We start from the raw sequence: 18,826 nt of genomic DNA on the forward strand, positions 1-18,826 counted from the left end.
CTCCCTTCCCACGCCAGGAAGACAGGCAGAGGCTGCTGGTTTTCCCCTGCGGCAATTGCCATTTTCTCTGCAACTGGAGCGGTGGGCTGGAGAAACTATTAGAAACTCAGTGAACCTGGGCTGCTTTCAGAGCTGCAGGAGCCCCAGGACGGGGTACAGCGTGGGATGGGAGGGGCCAGGGCTCTGCCAAGTGGGTGGGGCGTTCCTGGCCCAGCACACTGGTTCCTGAGAGGCCACTGGCAACTCCACTCCAGGGCTGGGAGGAGAGCTCCAGGGGTACCCCTCTCCCCCCACCTCCTCACACCATGCAGGGGCCATCAGGAGGTGGCCAGTGGGAGGCAGTGCAGGCCAGTGATCTGGAAGTGGGGCTTGCAGATAAAAGAGGGACTGACTAGCTGGGAAAGGGCATATGAAACCACCCTAGTATTATTCAGTGCCTTGGGACACAAGATGGATTTTCCAGAACAGACTTTGGGAGCCATGCCTTTGTACACATAGGCACCTCTAGGCAGCAGATCTGGCCATATGGCTGCCAAAGGGAGGGTGTGGCTTTGTTGGAAGTTCATCAGAGATATTAGTCTGGAAGTGGCTCCACCCCCGCCCCCCAAGAGCTCCTGTTGCCAGGGCTTCTTGGCTGGGCAGGGATGGAATAAAAGGGCCAGGCTGTGGTCTCTGAATGAACTGGGTTTGTGGGGCTCCCCACCCCTGGGGGTCTATTGGCTCACTCCTTCCTGTCTCAGAGCTCTCCTCTGTGGAGTTGCATGGGTTGGGTTTGAAGTCAGTCTTTCTGGGTGGTTGCTGGCTTTAGGACTCCCTCTTGGGAGCATTTCCTACCACCCAACCTGTTCAGGCCTCTCCTGGGAACTCTTGGATGCCTCCTCAATAAGTAACTGCAGTCGAGCCTTGTTAGAATGTCCCACTTGCAGAAGGGGAAACCAAGCATCACTCCCATCTGTCAATTTGACCCTCTTTGTGGCGTGGAATATTTTCTGTGGGCCAGTCTCATTGGCTGGTTGGCTGGGTGGGCTAGTGTCACAAGCCCCCACCTGGACCAGGAGATCCAAGGTGACTATGGAATTGCCTAAGCCACTTCTCAGTCCCTTCTTCCTGCTCATCTTTGCAGCCTTGGATGTGTTGGCCACAGCCTTCTGAAAGTCCCCTTCCTGGGACCCTGGACCTGGGCCCCCTCCCTCCTGACCCCTTCTGTCTTTGGCTTCTCTCCCTGAGCAGCCCCCTCCACTTCCACAGTGTTCACTATCACCTCCACAAATTAACTTTTTTATTCCTGACTGCAGTCCCGAGACCCAGCTCTGAGATTCCACCTGCTGGCCAGCCCTGCCACTGGCTGGGACATTAAACTTGCTTAGCTGTTACAAAACTGACCTCTGCTGTCCATCCCTCTCCCTACACGTGTGGCTGTCAGCACTGGCATCTGTTGACCCGCCTCTCCCAGGAGTCTAGATTGCTTTCCGTTCCTGGTTTAAATATAGTGGAGTGATTGGGAGTGCAAGGCCTCAAGTTGGAGAACCTGGGTTCAAATCTTGGCTCTGAGTGACCTTGGGCAATTTACTTAAATCTCTCTGGGTCTCAGTTCCCTATCTGTAAGGTGGAAATAATAGAACCGACTCCATGGCCTTGAGACTGATGGAGAGAATGTACATAAGCACTGATGTAAAGCCTGGCCCATCAGAGGCCTCAAAAACTTTGGTCATTGTTGTTAGAAAAGCTTGCAACTTTCCTAATTGGAACTCGTGTCCTATTTATTTCCCCCTCCAATCCATCCTGCATCCAGTGCACAGACTGGTCTCTCTTCCTTATGGAGGAACTTTCATTGGCTCCCTTTTGCTCATCAAGCTGGGAGTCACTTTGTGCAATTTAGCCTTGTCCACCACAGCTCTTTGTGCTCTGATTTGCTCCTGGCTGTGGGTATGTAATGCGTGCGTGTGTGTGCACATGCGCGCGCGCACACACACACACACACACACACACACACACACACACACACGCTGTCGAGGTGTATTTAGGAAGAGGCTCTGGGTTCAGTGACCACTTGGCCAAGGCTGAAGGACCTCCTTAGGCTTTGCTGCTGAGGAAATGAAGGGGCTGTCCAGGCCAGGCCTCCTGTTTGTCTGGAGGGGAAAGAAAACACCCTGTCCAAACAGAGGCATCCTGGGAGGTGGCTGCTTGATGGCTGTGCTGACAGATGTCAGGATTCTAAGGTAGGGTCACCCCTGTTGGAGGACCAGTCAGAAAGGCTTCCGACCGCCCCTGTGGGCTGCTGGGATCACCATCCCCCATCCTGTGCTCCCCCCCACCTCCCAGGGCTCATTCAAGCCCCACCTACTAGGGGCAGCATCCCCGTGCCTGACACTGAGTTAAGAGGCGGACTGGTGATTTCCTGACGGTCAAACTCAGAGGCAGGAGGGATGTCAGCGCCCCCTTGCCTTCTATAGGGGGAAAGGCGGGTATACAGAACGCTCAGCCCTCCCTCTCCTGAAGGTGGGGGGCAGCCATAGTCCACCTGCAGTGTGGAGAGGGGCTCCACCTGCTTAGTCCCAATGCTTTTGGTAAACCGGAGCGTGCTAATGAGACCCTCCCTCTACAAACGCTCCGCTTCCATCCTCCCCCACTTCCTTCCCCCAGATGTGACAGCCTCAACGCCTGGATACTCCCTTCACATCGCGGCCAGCAGCTCTGCGGGTTGGGTGGTTTCCAGCCGAGTCTGGAGACAGCCCAAGTCTGTAGCACCTCCCTTTGGGCCCAGCCCGAGGGAGGGAAAGGGGCGTGTGTTCCTTTAAGGGGCTGGCCCGCCGGGAGCGCGGGGATTTGTCCGCTGCCGCTTCCTTTCTGGCCATTCAAGATCCCTAAATCCGCCTGCTTCCTCGGACCCTGTCAGCCCGCAGCCTGGAGCGCTCGAGCCATCGAGGAGCCGCCTGGGGACGGTACGTGGCTCAGAGGTGGCCGGGCTCCTGGGCCCCCCTGTGGGCCGGTTCCTCTTTTCCCGCTTTGGGTCTCCTGCAGGCCCCACGCCTCCCGGGGCAGGGTTGGGGAACCGGCCGGAGGAGTGAGCTGGGCACCGTGCGGCCAGAGCGGAGCTGGGTTGTGATCGCCAGCGCCGGTGGGGGGGCTCCCCCGGCGCCAGTGGGTTGAGAGCAGCGCGGGGCGCGGGCTGACTTCCCTGGGACCCTTGTGCATAGACCCTTGTTCGCGAGGAGGCAAATGCCGAGGGAAACCAGTGGCCTCCGAGACCACTACCCGGGTCCCCTCTTTCCCACCGGGAGCCACCGGGTCCCTTCCCGTCTCGTCCTGTCGCGGTCCTGCAGCCTCCAGCACAGCGCAACGCCCGCCAGGCTCTGCCCCGGGGCATCTGTCCGATGCTTCCGGGGGCCGCGGGAAACCTGGCACGGGCTGGGGACAACTCGTGAGGCAGCGGGCAGGCGAACCTGCGCCTCTCGGCCTCTTACGGCCTGCTCTGGCCATCCCAGGGCAAACGCAATGGATGCCCGTCGGTTTCAGGCCTGGGTTCACTGGGGTTTCTGTCTTAGGAACAGCAGAGGGGCAGGGAGGGCTGAGGGTAGAGCCCTGGGTGGGAGATGGGATCGCTCAGGGAGGAATTTAGGGCTTTTGAGCAGACAGGAAAGAAACAGCTCCGGGCACTTGGACCCAGCTCTGTCACCAGCTCGCTGGGTGGCCTTCAGCAGCCTGTGACCCGGTCTGGACCTTGGCGTCCAGCGCCGACCTCCGGAGTGCCTTTGCCCTCTGCAACGAGGGGAGGTGATTGAGAGGGGCCCTGACCCCTTTCCCGCGGCCTTGCATGGGCCAGTGGGCTGGGAATGCTGGTAGGAAACACCTCCAGCTTCCACTTTCCGGGAACCTCAGGTTTCAAAGGCCCTTGTAAGCCTTGCCCAAACAGGGGGCACCGAAGTCAAATTCCTCTCGGGGAGCCGGGGCTGCTGCAGACCTGGAGGGCAATGCTGCCCTCTGCTGGTGTCTGGGAGACCTGTACTCCACAGCTGTGTAGTCGGGGTGGTCCGGTGGAGCTCCATCTTCCTTCCAAGTCAGGGTTCAGCTTACTCGGGTGTGTGGAGGGGTCCCAAGGCAAGTGGTGCTAGGAAAAGCAAGGAGATGGGCCGTGAGGAGACCTGAATTTTCTCTAACCTGTTTTCCGAAGATAAAGCCTTGGGTCTTCACCTCCCTTGGCCTCAGTTTCCCAACAGTGGCTGCTTCTCTTCTAGACGATGAGAGAGAACAATCTACTGAAATCTTGTGAGACTCACTTTGTAAACTGTTAACAGTAGTAATCGTAGCTAATATTTTTTGAGTGCTTGCCCCCTCCAGGCAGTTTTCAAAGTACTCAGTAGCCATTCTTTTCCTTAATCTTCACAAAAAGGTTTTCTGGTTGGTATTATTGTTGACTACCACTTTACAGATGAGGAAACTGAGGCTCCGTGACTTGCCCGGCGACAGACTGTTAGTAAGTGGGTGGAACCAGAACTGATTCCAGGTGGCCAATCTGATTCTAGAGCCTGAAGCCTGTCACTGTGTCTTCCGCCAATATGTATTAGCTACTATTTGTTGAGCGCCTGCTGTGTGTCAGGGGCTGAACAAAATTCATCTTTATAATTCTCACCACAGACCCATAGGGAGGTGCTACTATTATTATTTTTTACAGGGGAGGAAGTGGAGGCCCAGAGAGGTTGAGTAACTTGCCCAAGGTCACACAGCAGGATGCAGGTGTGTCCAGCCCTAATGCTGGGCCCAGACCTGTGTGCCCAAGTCTGGGTGCCCCAAATCAGCTGGAGCCACTCACTGCCAAGGTGACTGGGCTGGACTTGAACATGGGCCTTCCAGCTGGTGACATCTCTGTGGTGGTCCTGAGGGGCTGATGGCGGAGTAGCCAGCCTCAGGGAGCAGAGGCCGTCCATCGCTCCCCTTGGTGGTTGTGGTTGGGGATTGGCCCGGGGCAGGGCAGCAACTAGGCAGCAGTTGCCACCGCTGATTCACACCCAGGACTCTGTTCTGTGTTTTAGCCTTGACATTCAGGGTGGTCCTTGTCCTCAGGCCCTGAGCCTGTTAGTATTCTGTTAGTATTCTCTGAAGACAAGGAAACTTCTGTGCAGATGAGTCAAATGACTTGCCCAGGGTCAGTACTCCTAAGGAGGGTCGTAGCTCCTGGACACAGACTGATCTTTTCTTCAGACTCATTTTGTTTTTCCTGGCATCCCCTCACATATTCTAAGGTTGCTTGAAACATCCCAGAGGGATGTTAACCAGATCACACCTCTCATTTGCAGCTGTGTTAATAAGCCAGGGAGTGAACCAAGGTGGGTCCTCAGACCGGAGGAGTAATGGAGAGCACTAGGGCTGTTTGTAGCTGGAAAGAAAGAGCCAGGATGAGGACATGCACTTGACTGAGGTAGGAAGATAGCCAGAATGATCCTTTTAGAATGTAAATCAGATTCATGACACTCCTCTGTGGAAAACTCTTCCATAACTTCCCTTCAGGGCTACAGCCCGGGCCCGTGACTGCTACTTGGACCTCATTTCCTGCCACCCTCCCTTTCTCTATCTCTGGGCTCCAACCTTACTGGCCTTCAAGCTGCTCCTGCCATAGGCTTTTGCCCTTGCTGTTCCCTCTTCCTGCAAAACTTTTCCCTGGGATTTTCAAAGCTCATGCCTTCACTGCCCATCCACTTCTCAGGGAGGCCTTCCTGACCCATCCTGTTGACAGGACCCCCGCACCCCCTGCTTCATCCTCTTCTGTCACGAGCCACATGTTCATTCACATCACATTATCCCACATGGTGTTTATTGTCCGTCTCCCTGACTAGAGTGTAAACCCCACAAGGACCCCTGGTGTGTAATCCCAGTGCCTAGAACCATGCCTGGCACATGGTAAATGCATGATAAATATCTGTTGAGTGAATGCAGTCAAGTCCCAGCTCCTTCATCTATTACCTGAGTAACCTTAGCCAAGCAACCTAGCATTTCTGAACCTCAGTTTCCTGGTCTGTACAATGGGGATAATTCTGACATTGTGAGGCCTATAAGCAATGATGTTCATGAAAGTGTGTTGACAAGTAGAAGGCAGCCCTTCAGTATGACAGATTGTTATGGAGATTGGCTAAAAAGAGTTCAACAGAGTCCTGCCTCTACCACCTCCAGGCTGTGTCACCTTTAGACAGTTGCTTCATGCCTCAGTGTCTCTGTTCACTTAATTCACTTGTGGATTAATTGGGGAGAATGAAATTCTCCTTGCTGATCAGGGTGGGGGTGGGGAGCTCTTGGGAGGATCAAGGGAGCTGTTGGATGTGGAAGCCCTTTAAAAGCCAGGGAGAAAGTGTGGTGCCCAGGCTCAAGGTTGTGAGTGTGTGCCGGGGTCTCTGAGGCTGGGAAAGGGTGCCTCGGAGACTTACACTCTGCAGTTCTGGAGGGCAGAACTCTGGTTCTGGAGACACCAGAAGGTGCAACGGTCTGTTCTGCCTCAGCTCATATTTCTGAACTGTGAATTACCTCATCCATGGTTGGTAAGAACCCTGGGGGAACAATGTCAGTAAAACATGGAATTGCGTTGGTCTGGTGGTGATTTTTTTTCCAGCTCGCTAGTGTATTGGAGTGACTGAAACAAGCGTTCTCACAATTAAAGAGAAAACCTTAGCAATGTATGAATTCCTTAAGATAAATGCTGCCAGTCCTGCAGAAAGTGCTTTTCTTTAATACAGATGTCCCTCGCTATCCAAATGCTTGCTATTCACTGTCCAACACAGAAACCAAATAGATTTGAATAACACAGCATCCCCCCCTATCTGGATCCCCCAAATTCTCAATATCCAAACTCTTGCCATCCCAACTCAAGGATGCAATAGATTTGGTGAGGGAGGAATGCCTGTACAGCTGGTTTAGCTGCTTAACAGAACTTGGCGTAAAGTTTTCTGATAAAAGTTGGAACCAGCTGAAGAAGTTGCAAAGACATTTCCTCTGTGTTAAAACAAAACAGAACATTGAAGAAGGTGACTTCACCCTGTGGCAGATTTTTAATTTTGGTAAATCCATTGGAATTTACCAAAATTGGAATCCAATGCCCCCAAGGACCTACATGTTGAAGAAAGAAGCACTTGCCCCAGTGGTGGGTGAAGTCTGCAAAGGACTGATTGATGGGACGTGGGTGCCAGTGTCAGTGGAGTGTTAACGATGCTGGTGTTTTTTTGTTTTTTTTTTAGAATTGCTCTTGTTTTTGTTAGTGCTCTGGTTATAAAGTTGCATATGTTTCGAGTAGTTTGCCCCAAACTTATTTTTCCCCTAACCTTGTTACTTTTTAATACATGATTTTACAAAAATACACATTTTTTTTTCCCAGGCAGACAAAGATCACTTTGTGGCAGAAATGCCTGCATTTGCTCATCCTGGGGAAGCCGTTTCTCACTGGGGAGCATCTGTACTAGATGAGGTGCTGGAAAGAGGCTGGAAACGTTGCAGGCAGAGGCTGGGGAGCCCCTCTGCTCCAGGAGGCTCTGGGTGCCCAGGGACAGGGCGAACCCTGGGACATCCAGCCTCTCCAACCTCATTCCACTTTTCTTTGCATTCTAAACATGGAAACCCAAGGAAGGGAAAGGAAACTAACTCCTACGAGGACCTGCTGTGTGCCAGGCAGTGGACTATGTGCTTTATACATGTCACTTTCCCTAGTTTGTTATTGTGGTTCCAGGCTTTGGAGCTGGAGTGTGTTCAAATCCTGGCTTTGCTGCTTCCTAGCTGGATGACCTTGGGCAGATTATTTAATCTTTCTGTGCCTTGATTTTCCCATCTGTAAAATGGGGATACCAATAGGTCCCTCTCTAGAGGTTGTGGTAAGAATTAAGTGAGATAGTAAGTGCTCATTAAAGTCAGCTGTTAATATTTTTATGCTGATCATAGCAACCCTGTGGAGTTATTTTTTAGGCCAAGTGTGGCTAAGCTACGTTCATGAAGAGACTCAAATGTGGGACTTAGATACAATAGGACTTTCTTTTTCTCTCATGACACAGTGTAGGTGGGGGAGATCCAGGGCTGGTGGGGTGGCTCTGTCATTAAGCCTGTGGTTTCCATCTCTGAGTCTAAGGTGGCTACTCTGGCTGCCAACAGATTGGGGGAAAGAATACCAAGGAAAGGCATCCCAGATCGTTTTCAGTGTAAGACCTGCATGTGGCATGTATTATTTTTGCTCACAAGCATATTAACTGCACAGCATACATATAACAGAAAAGTGCATTATCAGGGGTCCAAACTTCTGTATTGGGTTGTTTGTGCTTAGGCTGCCCAGATCCAAGTCACCAAGAGGCTTTGTGGGTGTCACCTGGGGATTCCTCTTGGACAAGAAGCAAGGCTCACGGTGTCCTCCTGTTGTGCAAGGCACAGAGGGCAAGTCTGGGCCTTGGGCTCTCTGCAAAGAGGCCTAAGGGAACAGTGGGTTCTACCCCTCAACTTCCTTCACATCCATTCCTTCCTCTCCAGCAAGAGCTCCTAACTGTTCTGGAAACAAGAATGTTTCCCCCACAATCCCACCACCCTTACAGGCCAATGCATTTCTTTTCTTTTTCCTCCCTCCCTTCCTCTCCCTTTCTCTCCTTTTGCTGCTCCCTCCCCTTCTGGTTCCTGTTCACAGGCATTCTTAGGGCCACACACTTACAATCAGAGCAGAGTGGCAAGTCTATGTTCTGCCTTGTCTATTCTAAATGATACCCTAAGCACTTTCCATGTTGCTGCATGATAATCACAGTCATGCTTCCAAATGCCTGCTGTCAACTCTGGTCTTGCTGCCCTACTTTCCACTCAGCCCCCAGAGGGATGTTTCTAAGATGTAGGTCTGATCCTGTGGCTCCCCTGCTTAAAGCCATTACTGGCACCCTAGGGATTTGGGGACAAAGGACAGGCTGCTGGGTCTGACACACAAGGGCATCTAGACTCTGGTCCTGCCGTGCCCTCTCCCCTCCTTTCCCCTATATCAGCCAGGGCCTTGGCAGGAAGCAGAATTCACCCTAGATGTTTCCAATAAGAGATTCTCATGATGCGATGACATTTAGAGAGGAGAGTAAAGGCAACAAGCTAGGGAGTTGGGGCGCAGAGACAAGCAATGGCAGTCGGTGCCCCCCTGGCCTCGAGGAGAAAGGGGAGGAAAGAGTGTTACAAAGCCATGAGAGTGGTATTGGGGAGAGGAGCCGCCCGGCGGAGTTGTGATCCTGACGGGACACGGGTACTGCAGAGACACAACCTCTCTCCCCTCCTGCCCATCTCCTGTGTGTGCCTCCTGTTGGCTGAATCTAGCTGGAAGCCAGAGGGCCTGGGGGCCTGGGAGGAGTGATCAGTGCAGGGCAGAAAAGAGCAGAGATGGACCAGGGAGTGGGGGGGGGCACAAATGGACACCTGGCAGCACACCCCAGCCCTCCACGTGCTCTCTGGCCTCTGAACCTTTGCACTTGCTACGCCCCCTCCTGGGCAAACCCTGCTGTCCTTTTCCACCTGGCTACCTCCTGTGTCTTCAAGTCTAGTTTTCTGTACCTTATCTTTGTACTCACCACACGATATCTTCTGCCTATGACTCTGCCCCTTCCCTGGACGGGGCTCCTCCAAGGTGTGACCCGGCCTTTTAATTGTTGAGAGTACTCAGTAAATGGCAATGAGCAGGGCAGGGGTTGGGGGAGGTGAGTGAGGCACTAGCTTCATGTGCAAATTTAAGGGAGGGGAGTGTGTGTGCAAAAAAACTCAATAATCAAGAAATAATATTTTGGGACTTCCCTGGTGGTGCAGTGGTTAAGAATCCGCCTGCCAATGCAGGGGACACGAGTTCGAGCCCTGGTCCGGGAAGATCCCACGTGCTGCGGAGCAACTCAGTCTGTGCACCACAACTACTGAGCCTGAGCTCTAGAGCCCACGAGTCACAACTACTGAAGCCCACACGCCTAGAGCCTGTGCTCCGCAACAAGAGAAGCCACTGCAATGAGAAACCTGCACATCGCAACGAAGAGTAGCCCCCGCTCGCCACAACTAGAGAAAGCCTGTGCACAGCAACAAAGGCCCAACGCAGCCAAAAGTAAAATTTAAAAAGATATAATATTTTGATGCAATACAAAAAAATAGAATCAACAAACTACAGCCCATGGGCCAGCTGCCTATTTCATTTGCATGTCCACTGAACCTGGAATAGCCCCCCAGAAATACTCTAGCATGGTATTAAATTTTTTTTTTTTTACCTTGACCCAGGATAAGAAATAATTTCACACTGTGACCCCCCCGCCCCCGACCTCATCCCCACAGATATTTCTGGACTGAAACAAAAGCTCTGCAGTGCAGGACTCATCTTCACTAACCATGAATGCAACCTGATGTTTTCTAGTCTAATCTAGTCTCTTGGTTGTCATTAAAAAATGCTGCTCACAACTTTTCCAATTCAATCCCGGTGTTTGAAAAATGGTGATACTGTCATATCATCCTGCTTAATTTTCTCCATGGTCTTTTTGCTGCCTCCTAACTCCTGTTTAGGACTTGTTGGCTTGCTTGTTGCCCATCTTGCCTGCAGGGTGCAGTCCCCTGAGAGCAGGGACCTTGTCTAGCTCATCACCACTGTCTCCTTGGCCTCGAGAAGGGTGCCTGGCACACAGAAGATGCTCTACAATTTCCTGTCGATCGAGTGAATGAGTGGGTGCTGGAACCCAGGGGTCCCCGGCCCCCCGCCTCAGGGCTTCTTTCACTGGCTTGTTTTTCTCCTCTTCCTAGTTTGCCCCAGCCCCCAGCCTTCCCCGACGCCTGGGCTCTGCCACGTGCGGGACGCCATGGGCCTGCTGCCGCTGGGCCTGCTGCTCTCGCTGTGCTGCGTCTCGGGCCTGCCCTTCTACAACGGCTTCTACTACTCCAATAGTCCCCACGGCTGGAACCCGGGCAAGGGCCACGGCGAAGGTGGGTGGCCTCCTGGGTCGACTTCTGGCTTGGCCAGGTGACGAAGACCTGTCCTGGCCTCTGCTGTGTTGTGCAGGTTCCAGGCTGGGACAGGGGCGAGGGTATGAAGCCAGCAGCCCCTCTCCCAGCTGTGCAGTGGTCCAGCCTCGTTTCTAAGATGAGCAGAAGAGGTGTGGTTCTGTTACTCCGTGTTTGCTGGCCCCTCAGATGTGGAGCCAAGTGCACTGTAGGACAGTCATTTTTGCTTTTATACTTTCCCCAAAATCCTGCCGAATTTTCCAAGATTCTGCTTAAACATGACCTCCCCAGGTCTCCCCATTGGAAAGGGGGTTTGGGGTTAGGGAGATGTGAGTCTGAATCTCAATTTTGCCGCTTCCTGGCTACGTGGCTTTGGGCAGGTGACTTTTTATCAGTGCTTTTACACACCTACTATGTGTCAGGCATGCTTCTAGGTGCCTTACATATGTTACCTGGTATGATCCTCACAGAAACCCTGACATAGGCGAGGCCTTGTTAGGTGTAGGTTTTGTAGGTTTTTCAGCATGAGCTCCTTTGCAGGGAGCCTCCCTGTCTGTCTCCTGCTTACCCTCGAGGCTACCCCCTGCCCCCACCCTGTGTACCTCCAAGGTCTCAAGTCCAGACCCAAGGTCCTGAGACCATGAAGCCCCTATAGAGGGGCTCAAGTTAGAGATGGGCCAGCCTTAGCCCATAAACCTGGTTCTTGTGGTGCATGGGAGGCTCTGTGTTTGTTTGTCCCCCTGAGTCCTGACTATAATCTCTAGAAGTCCTGGCCTCATCTCACTTGTGTTTCCGGGTGTTTGGGAAGAGTCGTGGTGGACAGTGGACAGAGAGTGAAGGGCAGGCTGTGGTCTCCTGTGGCCAGTGTGTTCGGGAAGGAGACTCAGGGAGATTAGAGTCCCAGCCATCCACCCATCTGGGGGTGCTCTTGCTGCCTGCTATACCAGTTTGCTTCTTTTTTTAAAAAAAAATATTTTCTATTTTATCTTTTTTTATTTTTGGCTGCGTCGGGTCTTAGTTGTGGCACGTGGGATCTTCCTTGCAGTGCACGGGCTTCTCTCTAGTTGTGGTGTGCAGGTTTTTTCTCTCTAGTTGTGGCGTGCGGGCTCCAGAGCACGTGGGCTCTGTAGCTGTGGTGTGCGGGCTTAGTTGCCCCGCGGCATGTGGGATCTTAGTTGCCCGACCAGGGATCGAACCGGTGTCCCCGGCATTGGAAGGAGGATTCTTTACTGCTGGACCACCAGGGAAGTCCCCCAGTTTGCTTCTTTTTTTTTTTTTACATCTTTATTGGAGTATAATTGCTTTACAATGGTGTGTTAGTTTCTGCTTTATAACCAGTTTGCTTCTTATACCTAACAAACCTAGTGGCTTAAGACAACAGCCATGTATTTTGCTCATGATTCCATTTTGGTCAGCATTTTGGGCTGGGCTCCATCTCTTCAGTCTTGGCTGTGCTCACTTAATTGATCATGCCTGCGGTTGGCAGGCAGATCAGCCGGGGGCTGGTTGGTCCAGGATGGCCTCGGCTGGGATGGCTTGTCTCTGCTCTCTGCGTTTTCTCACCCAGCATCAGTCTTGTTCTGATGGTGGTTGGCAAGGTTCCGGGAGAAAGAGTAGCCTCAGCAGGGCCTCCTGGAGCCTTGGCTCAGAGCAAGCACCACAGAACCGTCACTTCCAACATATTCATTTGGTCAAAGCAAGTGGCAGGGCCAGCAAGGATTCAAGGTCGCAGGGGGGCGGGGCATAGAGTCACCTCCTGATGGAAGGAGATGTAAAGTTGCGTTGCAGAGCGTGTGGATGCAGGGAGGGGTGCAGCACTGCAGCGATTCTTGCAATCTAGAACTCCTGGGCCTAGCAGGAGCTGAGAGTGAGGGTGGGTTGGCCTTTGCAGGGGTACAGATGTGCTGCAGCGGGTCCCCATCTGCACCCGCCTTTCCCCCCAGGCATCTTCAATGGAGTGAAGCTGGTGGTAGAGACGCCTGAGGAGATCCTGTTCTCCTACCGTGGGGCCAACGTGACCCTGCCCTGCCGCTACCACTACGAGCCGGCCGTGGTCTCTCCTCGGCCCGTACGCATCAAATGGTGGAAACTGTCGGAGAATGGGGCCCCGGAGCAGGACGTGCTGGTGGCTATTGGGCTGAGGCACCGTGCCTTCGGAGACTACCGAGGCCGGGTGCATCTGTGGCAGGAGAGGGAGCGTGAAGTGTCACTGGAGATCCGGGACCTGAGGCTGGAGGACTATGGGCGCTACCGCTGCGAGGTCATTGATGGGCTGGAGGATGAAAGTGGCCTGGTGGAGCTGGAGCTGCGGGGTGAGACCCCAATGGGGGCTGGGTCCTGGGAACTACAGGGAGAGGGCTCTGAGAAAGCATCCAAACCTCTGTGCTTTCCGCAGATAAACATTTAATCCTCAGAACAACCTCAGGAGGAAGCTGCTCTTATTCTCACCCCCATTGTACAGCTGGAAAAACTGAGGCACAGAGAGGTCAAGTCACTTACCTAAGGTCACACAGCTCATAAATGGCCGAGTAGGGGTTTGACCTCAGGCAGTCAGGCTCCAGAATCCACTACTCTCTACTCCCTCTTGCTCACATCCTGTTCAGAGAGAGGGGGACAAGAGCGGGGCACCCAGCTGATGGAGACAGAGCTGAGATTCAAGCAGGGTTGGCAGGCAACACAAGCAAATGAGGCAGCCCAGGGTGAGTGATAGGGAGTGGTGGGGACTGGGGCACACTCCTGAGCCCTCATCCATCCGAAAGGAGCTGCTCTATTCAAGCCCAGCCGATGATGCCACATCAGAAGCAGGCCTAGTGCAGCCAGATTTTCTGATTTGAAAAGAGAAGCTTATATTTTTATGTGAAATCTAACTAAAAAAAAAAATCAAACTAGTGCTGTGCAAGCCAGCCAAACTCTACCCACTAGATCTTATGTATGGGTCCCTGTTGTGATCTCTACATGACTCCTACCTTCTCTGTCCCTAGGATGGGGCTCTGTGTCCTCATATATCTCCTACCTGTTAGGGAGGCAGCTGGGGGGTATGTAGAGAAGGGTGACCTGACTCCATGTCCATCCCATCCCAGCTGTGGTACCCTGGGTCAGTGCTTCACTCCCAGAGCTGCAGGCCCCTCACATGTGAAATGAAGAACAAGGGCAGTTCCTCCTTTACCTCCTTCGAGGAGATGAGGATAAATGTGAGTCAAGGGCCTATCAATCAGTGCAGCTCTTTGCCATCAGCAGCCGCATCCCCAGTCCACGTGGCTTAGATGGTGGCCCAGAGGTGGCCTATGACGTTGGGGATGGGAGGGAGCCTGTGAGAGCCATTTGTCTGGGGACCACAGAAGCAGCCTAGAGAAACAGGGAACCCTCACCGTGTTCCTGCTGCTGGAAGGGCTGGGAATTTGGGACGGAACCAGGCATGAAATAAGCCCCCTGCAAACACACATGGAGGTTGTGTGCTGATTGTCAAGGCCCTGGAGCCTCTCTGCCTCCTCAACCTGGCTCTGCCCAGGGGCCTGGCTTCCTGCCCCAGGTGATATTGGGGGTGTGGGGCCCAGATGTTCCCAGGCCCCTGGCCACAGGAAGGAGATTCTAAGGACTCCAGGCCCTGCTTCTAAACAACGTCAGTCCGAGGCACTAGGGACACCGCCTCTCCTTAAGGTTTCATCTGACTTGGTAGAGACTGGATCTAGGGTGTTTAAAATTGTTTTTATTATGGTAAAGTTTCAAACATGAATGGTGACTTTTGAGGGAGCCTATGGTACCTATAAGCCTCTGGCACCAGAAAGGGAAGCCCCCTGCCCAGGACCTCCCTGACCTTGAGCCTCCCCTTTATTAAGACCTTTTACCATCCCTCCTCTTCCCCTGAATTCCGTCTGTCCCACATGGAAACTTGTATTCTCCTAAGAAGCTTCCACATTAATGTTAGTGTTAATGTAGATGATGAGGTCTCAGCTACCGACAGGGAGAGCCAGAGCCCAACAGTGCACCCTCTCCTGTAGATGGCAGTACCTCCTCACTGGTGTCTTGGCTCAGGCTGCTGTAATAAAATACCGCAGTGTGGGCAACATAAACAACAGCAGCAATTCATTTCTCGCAGTTCTGGAGGCTGGAAGTCCCAGATCAGAGTGCCAGCATGCTCAAGTGAGGGCCCTCTGCTAGACTGCAGACTTCTCGCTGTGTCCTCACACGGTGGAAGGGGCTGGGGGTGGGGGGTGGTCTCTGGAGTCTCTTTTAAAAGGGCACTAACCCCATTCATGAGGACTCCACCCTCCTGACCTAATCACCTCCCAAAGACCCCACCTCCTAATACCATCACATTGGGTGTTAAGATTTAAACATCTGAATTTGGGGGAACACATTGAGACCATAGCACTGGGGTTCTTGCAACAGCCCTGTGAATTAGGCCTTAGTCTTATTCTGTAGTTGGGGATATTATTCTGTAGTTGGGGATATTAGTTAGCTGATTAATTCATTACCTTAACAAGCTAATAGTTTTCTGAGTACTGCTGTGTGCCAGTCTAGCTCTGGGAGGGAGGTGTAAAGCAGATATAGGCTCTGCCTCAGATTTGGATATTGGACAAGAGATGACAGGTTTACAGAGTTTTTCTGAGGGATGTGTGTGTGTGTGTGTGTGTGTGTGTGTGTGTGTTGAGGGGAGCATCTGTCCCAGTAGATTTGGGTCTCCAATCAGCTGGGCCCGGCCCACCCATTCAAGCTGCTTTTTCCTCCCTCCCCAGGTGTGGTCTTCCCTTACCAGCACCCCCAAGGGCGCTACCAGTTCAACTTCCACGAGGCCCAGTGGGCCTGCGAGGAACAGGACGCGGTGGTGGCCTCCTTTGAGCAGCTGTTCCGGGCCTGGGAGGAAGGCCTGGACTGGTGCAACGCAGGCTGGCTGCAGGACGCCTCTGTGCAGTACCCCATCACGCAGGCCCGCCACCCCTGCGGTGGCGTGGGCCTGGCACCTGGTGTGCGCAGCTACGGCCCACGCCACCGCCGCCTGCACCGCTATGATGTGTTCTGCTTTGCTGCTGCCCTCAGGGGTGAGTGGAATGGCTGAGCACAGGCCTGCGGGTGGAAGGGCAGTGTCTGGGGAGCTTTCAGACCTCTCTCCCCACCCTGCTGGCACCTTCACCTGGAGGTCTGGAGCACCCGCACATGTTGAAGCCATGTCCAGCTGAGTTTTTTTTTTTTAAGTTTCCTGGTGTTCATTAGGGATGCTCTTTATTTTATTTATTTATTTTGGCCGCGCCTTGCAGCATGCGGGATCTTAGCTCCCCAACCAGGGATTGAACCCATGCCCCCTGCATTGGGAGTGTGGAGTCTTAACCACTGGACCAGCAGGGAAGTCCCCCAGCTGAGTTTTGAGTGCTTTGCTGCTGTTGCTTCACACCAATCATTGGTTTAGTCATTCATCAAACATTTCCTGAGTGCCCACTATGTGCTGGGGCCAAGGCTAGGCACTGGTCATCATAGACAAATAAAACACAGCCCGTCCTCACAAAGGAGTTCATTTCATGGGAAGAGAAATGAATAAAAACAAATTGGTTCCGTGCCATATCCCAAGCACTTAGAAAATTGCCTGGCACATAGTAGGTGCTCAGTAAATGTCTGAGTGAATGAGAGACTCTGATTGGTCCAGCAGAGGTGGGGCACCAACCCAGGGTGCAATTAGGGAAGGCTGGGGTGGTGTACCGATATGACTGGAGGAACCCCAGCCCCATGGCAGGTAGGATGGCACTCTCAGAGAGGGAAGTTATCCCCCAACAGTAGCCACTGCTGATGCCCATAGCCTGGCATCTCCCTAGGCTCAGAGAGCTGTCAGGTCTTTGGGGGCTGGTTGGTGGGGTCTGGATGGGCTGGCATTGCTCCAGGCCCTGTTGTCTTCTCTGGCTGCCCACTCCACTGCGCAGCTCTCACGCCCCACATCCCACAGGGCAGGTGTACTACCTGGAGCACCCTGAGAAGCTGACACTGGCAGAGGCAAAGGAGGCCTGCCAGGAAGACGGTGCCCAGATCGCCAAGGTGGGCCAGCTCTTTGCCGCCTGGAAGTTCCACGGTCTGGACCGTTGCGACGCTGGTTGGCTGGCAGATGGCAGTGCCCGCTACCCTGTGGCTCACCCACGTCGCAACTGTGGGTCCCTGGAGCCTGGGGTCCGAAGCTTCGGTTTCCCAGACCCACACAGCCGCAAGTATGGCGTCTATTGCTACCGGCCACGCTAGCGCCGGGCTCCAGCTCTGTACTCACACCTACCCCATCCCCTCATGGGCTGTATTTATTGAGTAGTTCATTTTCCCTTGCAGGTTGGGGCAATTTTCATTTTGTTTTTATACTTTTCAACTTAAAATTTTTTTAAATACTATTTTTTTTGTAAATCCCACAGATCCTAGATCTTCCCTTTACTCAGGTAGACACTCCAAGGCTCTCCCCCTCCACGAATCCTCCTGCCCCTCTCCTCCAGGACACTTGAGGTTCATGGGCTCATGAGGGTGCTCTCTGCCATTGCTGAGTCCAGCCCCTTTTCCCTGCCCCTGGGAGGCTGGCGCCCAGAGCTGGCAGTGGCATGAGATGCCAGGGCGTGTTGGCTGCAATCCTCCCTCCGCCTCAGCCTGAGGGAGGAGAGGGCATCCAGGGCGGCTGTGGAGCTGGGCTTTGGGCCTTGCAGCCTCCTGCCCCCTCGTACTTCTTTGGCAAGCAGTTGGCCCACATCAGCATGGCGGAGGAGCTAGGGCTGGAAGTGGGTCCCTGGGCTTCTGTGTGACATCCCAGGGAAGAGAGAGACTTTCCTCCCCATCTTTTCCTTTTCTTAGTTCCAAATAGTCCATATTTTGTTCTCATTTTTCCCTATTTGGGGAGCAGCCCTCAGGTGTGTGTACTTTTTTTGGACAATAAATGGTGCTGTGACCCCTTCCTCCACCCCGAGTCCCTGCTCTGGGTCTCACTCTTTATCTCATTCAGTCTTAGGGCCCAGCTCCCTGCCCGGTGGGAATGGGGGACCATTCTGTCCCAGACTTCAAAGGTCGACTGGGTCTGTCCACTGGAGTGGGTGGGAAACACCATGGGCTGCACCTTTGGGCTGCCGTGGTCTGGCCTTGCCTGCCCTGGGGACACCCTGCCTCGGGGGCTGGCCTAGCAGCTGGAGGTGCTGGCTCGCTCTCCCACCATCCCACTCCCGGCTGTGAGTCTGTGCGGACACAGCACAAGAGTGGGAGGTACCTCTCGGGAGACCAGAGGAAGCTGTGCCCTGCAGAGGATCTTGGAGACCAGCCCTCTCTGTGCCTCACCTTCTGTCCCCACCGCCCCCCATGTCAGCCTCAGGAAACCAGACCATTTGCCTCTGCACAGGCACACCTCTGTCACCCACAATCAGTAACTCACTCTATCCTTCACGTAGCCCAGTGCTTCTCAAAGTGTGGCCAGCACCACCAGCTTCACCTGGGAACGTGTTCGAAATGCAAATTTCTGGACCCCACCCCTGACCTGCTGAGTCAGAAACTCTGGAGTGGGACCCAGCACAAGCCCTCTCGTTGCTGATGCAGGCTCAAGGTTGAAAACTACTGACACAGTCGTGTTCCCAATGATTCAGTTAATTAATCAATAAACTGCATGATTATTGCGTTCCTCCTATGTGACCATTGCTGCATCCTCTGCTTTTGTCCACTGATCCTTTCCAGATCTGTAGGTAACCTGGGTACACAAAAATATTCACCAACAAATACTCAACCACACACGTACACACCCAAAGAGACACTAGCAGACTCACACTGGCACACACTAACCAACACCCAGACACCTTCATAAACACAGAATCAGTGCCCGCTGAGCAAGTGTGATGAGAGGGTGGCGCCGACCTGGCCTTCTAAGGAGGAGGCTGGCGGAGGG

At 53.4% G+C, this 18,826-nt stretch overlaps 1 protein-coding gene across 6 annotated transcripts; it reads left to right on the plus strand.

Annotated features, from left to right (window-relative positions):
* Positions 1 to 2,048: 2,048 nt before the first annotated feature.
* Positions 2,049 to 18,569, plus strand: HAPLN3 (hyaluronan and proteoglycan link protein 3). Of its 6 annotated transcripts, none has more exons than XM_060159166.1 (7): positions 2,049 to 2,219; positions 2,644 to 2,942; positions 10,750 to 10,929; positions 12,891 to 13,259; positions 15,684 to 15,986; positions 16,880 to 17,135; positions 18,339 to 18,569. In XM_060159166.1, exons 1-7 carry the CDS (start codon positions 2,095 to 2,097, stop codon positions 18,421 to 18,423), a joined length of 1,617 nt encoding a protein of 538 aa, XP_060015149.1. In that variant the 5' UTR covers positions 2,049 to 2,094; the 3' UTR covers positions 18,424 to 18,569. The 6 variants fall into 6 exon arrangements, with proteins under 6 accessions (XP_060015149.1, XP_060015159.1, XP_060015169.1 ...); XM_060159208.1 differs by lacking the exon at positions 2,049 to 2,219 and adding an exon at positions 5,295 to 5,416 and having other exon boundaries at positions 2,841 to 2,942; XM_060159197.1 differs by lacking the exons at positions 2,049 to 2,219; positions 2,644 to 2,942 and adding exons at positions 4,433 to 4,474; positions 5,295 to 5,416.
* The last annotated feature ends 257 nt before the right edge of the window (positions 18,570 to 18,826 follow it).

The sequence above is a fragment of the Lagenorhynchus albirostris genome, chromosome 1, assembly GCF_949774975.1.
Source record: "Lagenorhynchus albirostris chromosome 1, mLagAlb1.1, whole genome shotgun sequence".
Lineage (NCBI taxonomy): Eukaryota > Metazoa > Chordata > Mammalia > Artiodactyla > Delphinidae > Lagenorhynchus > Lagenorhynchus albirostris.

Coding starts and splice junctions, on each gene's coding strand:
- HAPLN3 (XM_060159166.1), top strand. CDS start 2,095: ATGAAGGGGCTGTCCAGGCCAGGCCTCCTGTTTGTCTGGAGGGGAAAG. Junction 2,943..10,749: donor CGAGGAGCCGCCTGGGGACG/GTACGTGGCTCA, acceptor TCCTCTTCCTAG/TTTGCCCCAGCCCCCAGCCT. Junction 13,260..15,683: donor GGTGGAGCTGGAGCTGCGGG/GTGAGACCCCAA, acceptor CTCCCTCCCCAG/GTGTGGTCTTCCCTTACCAG.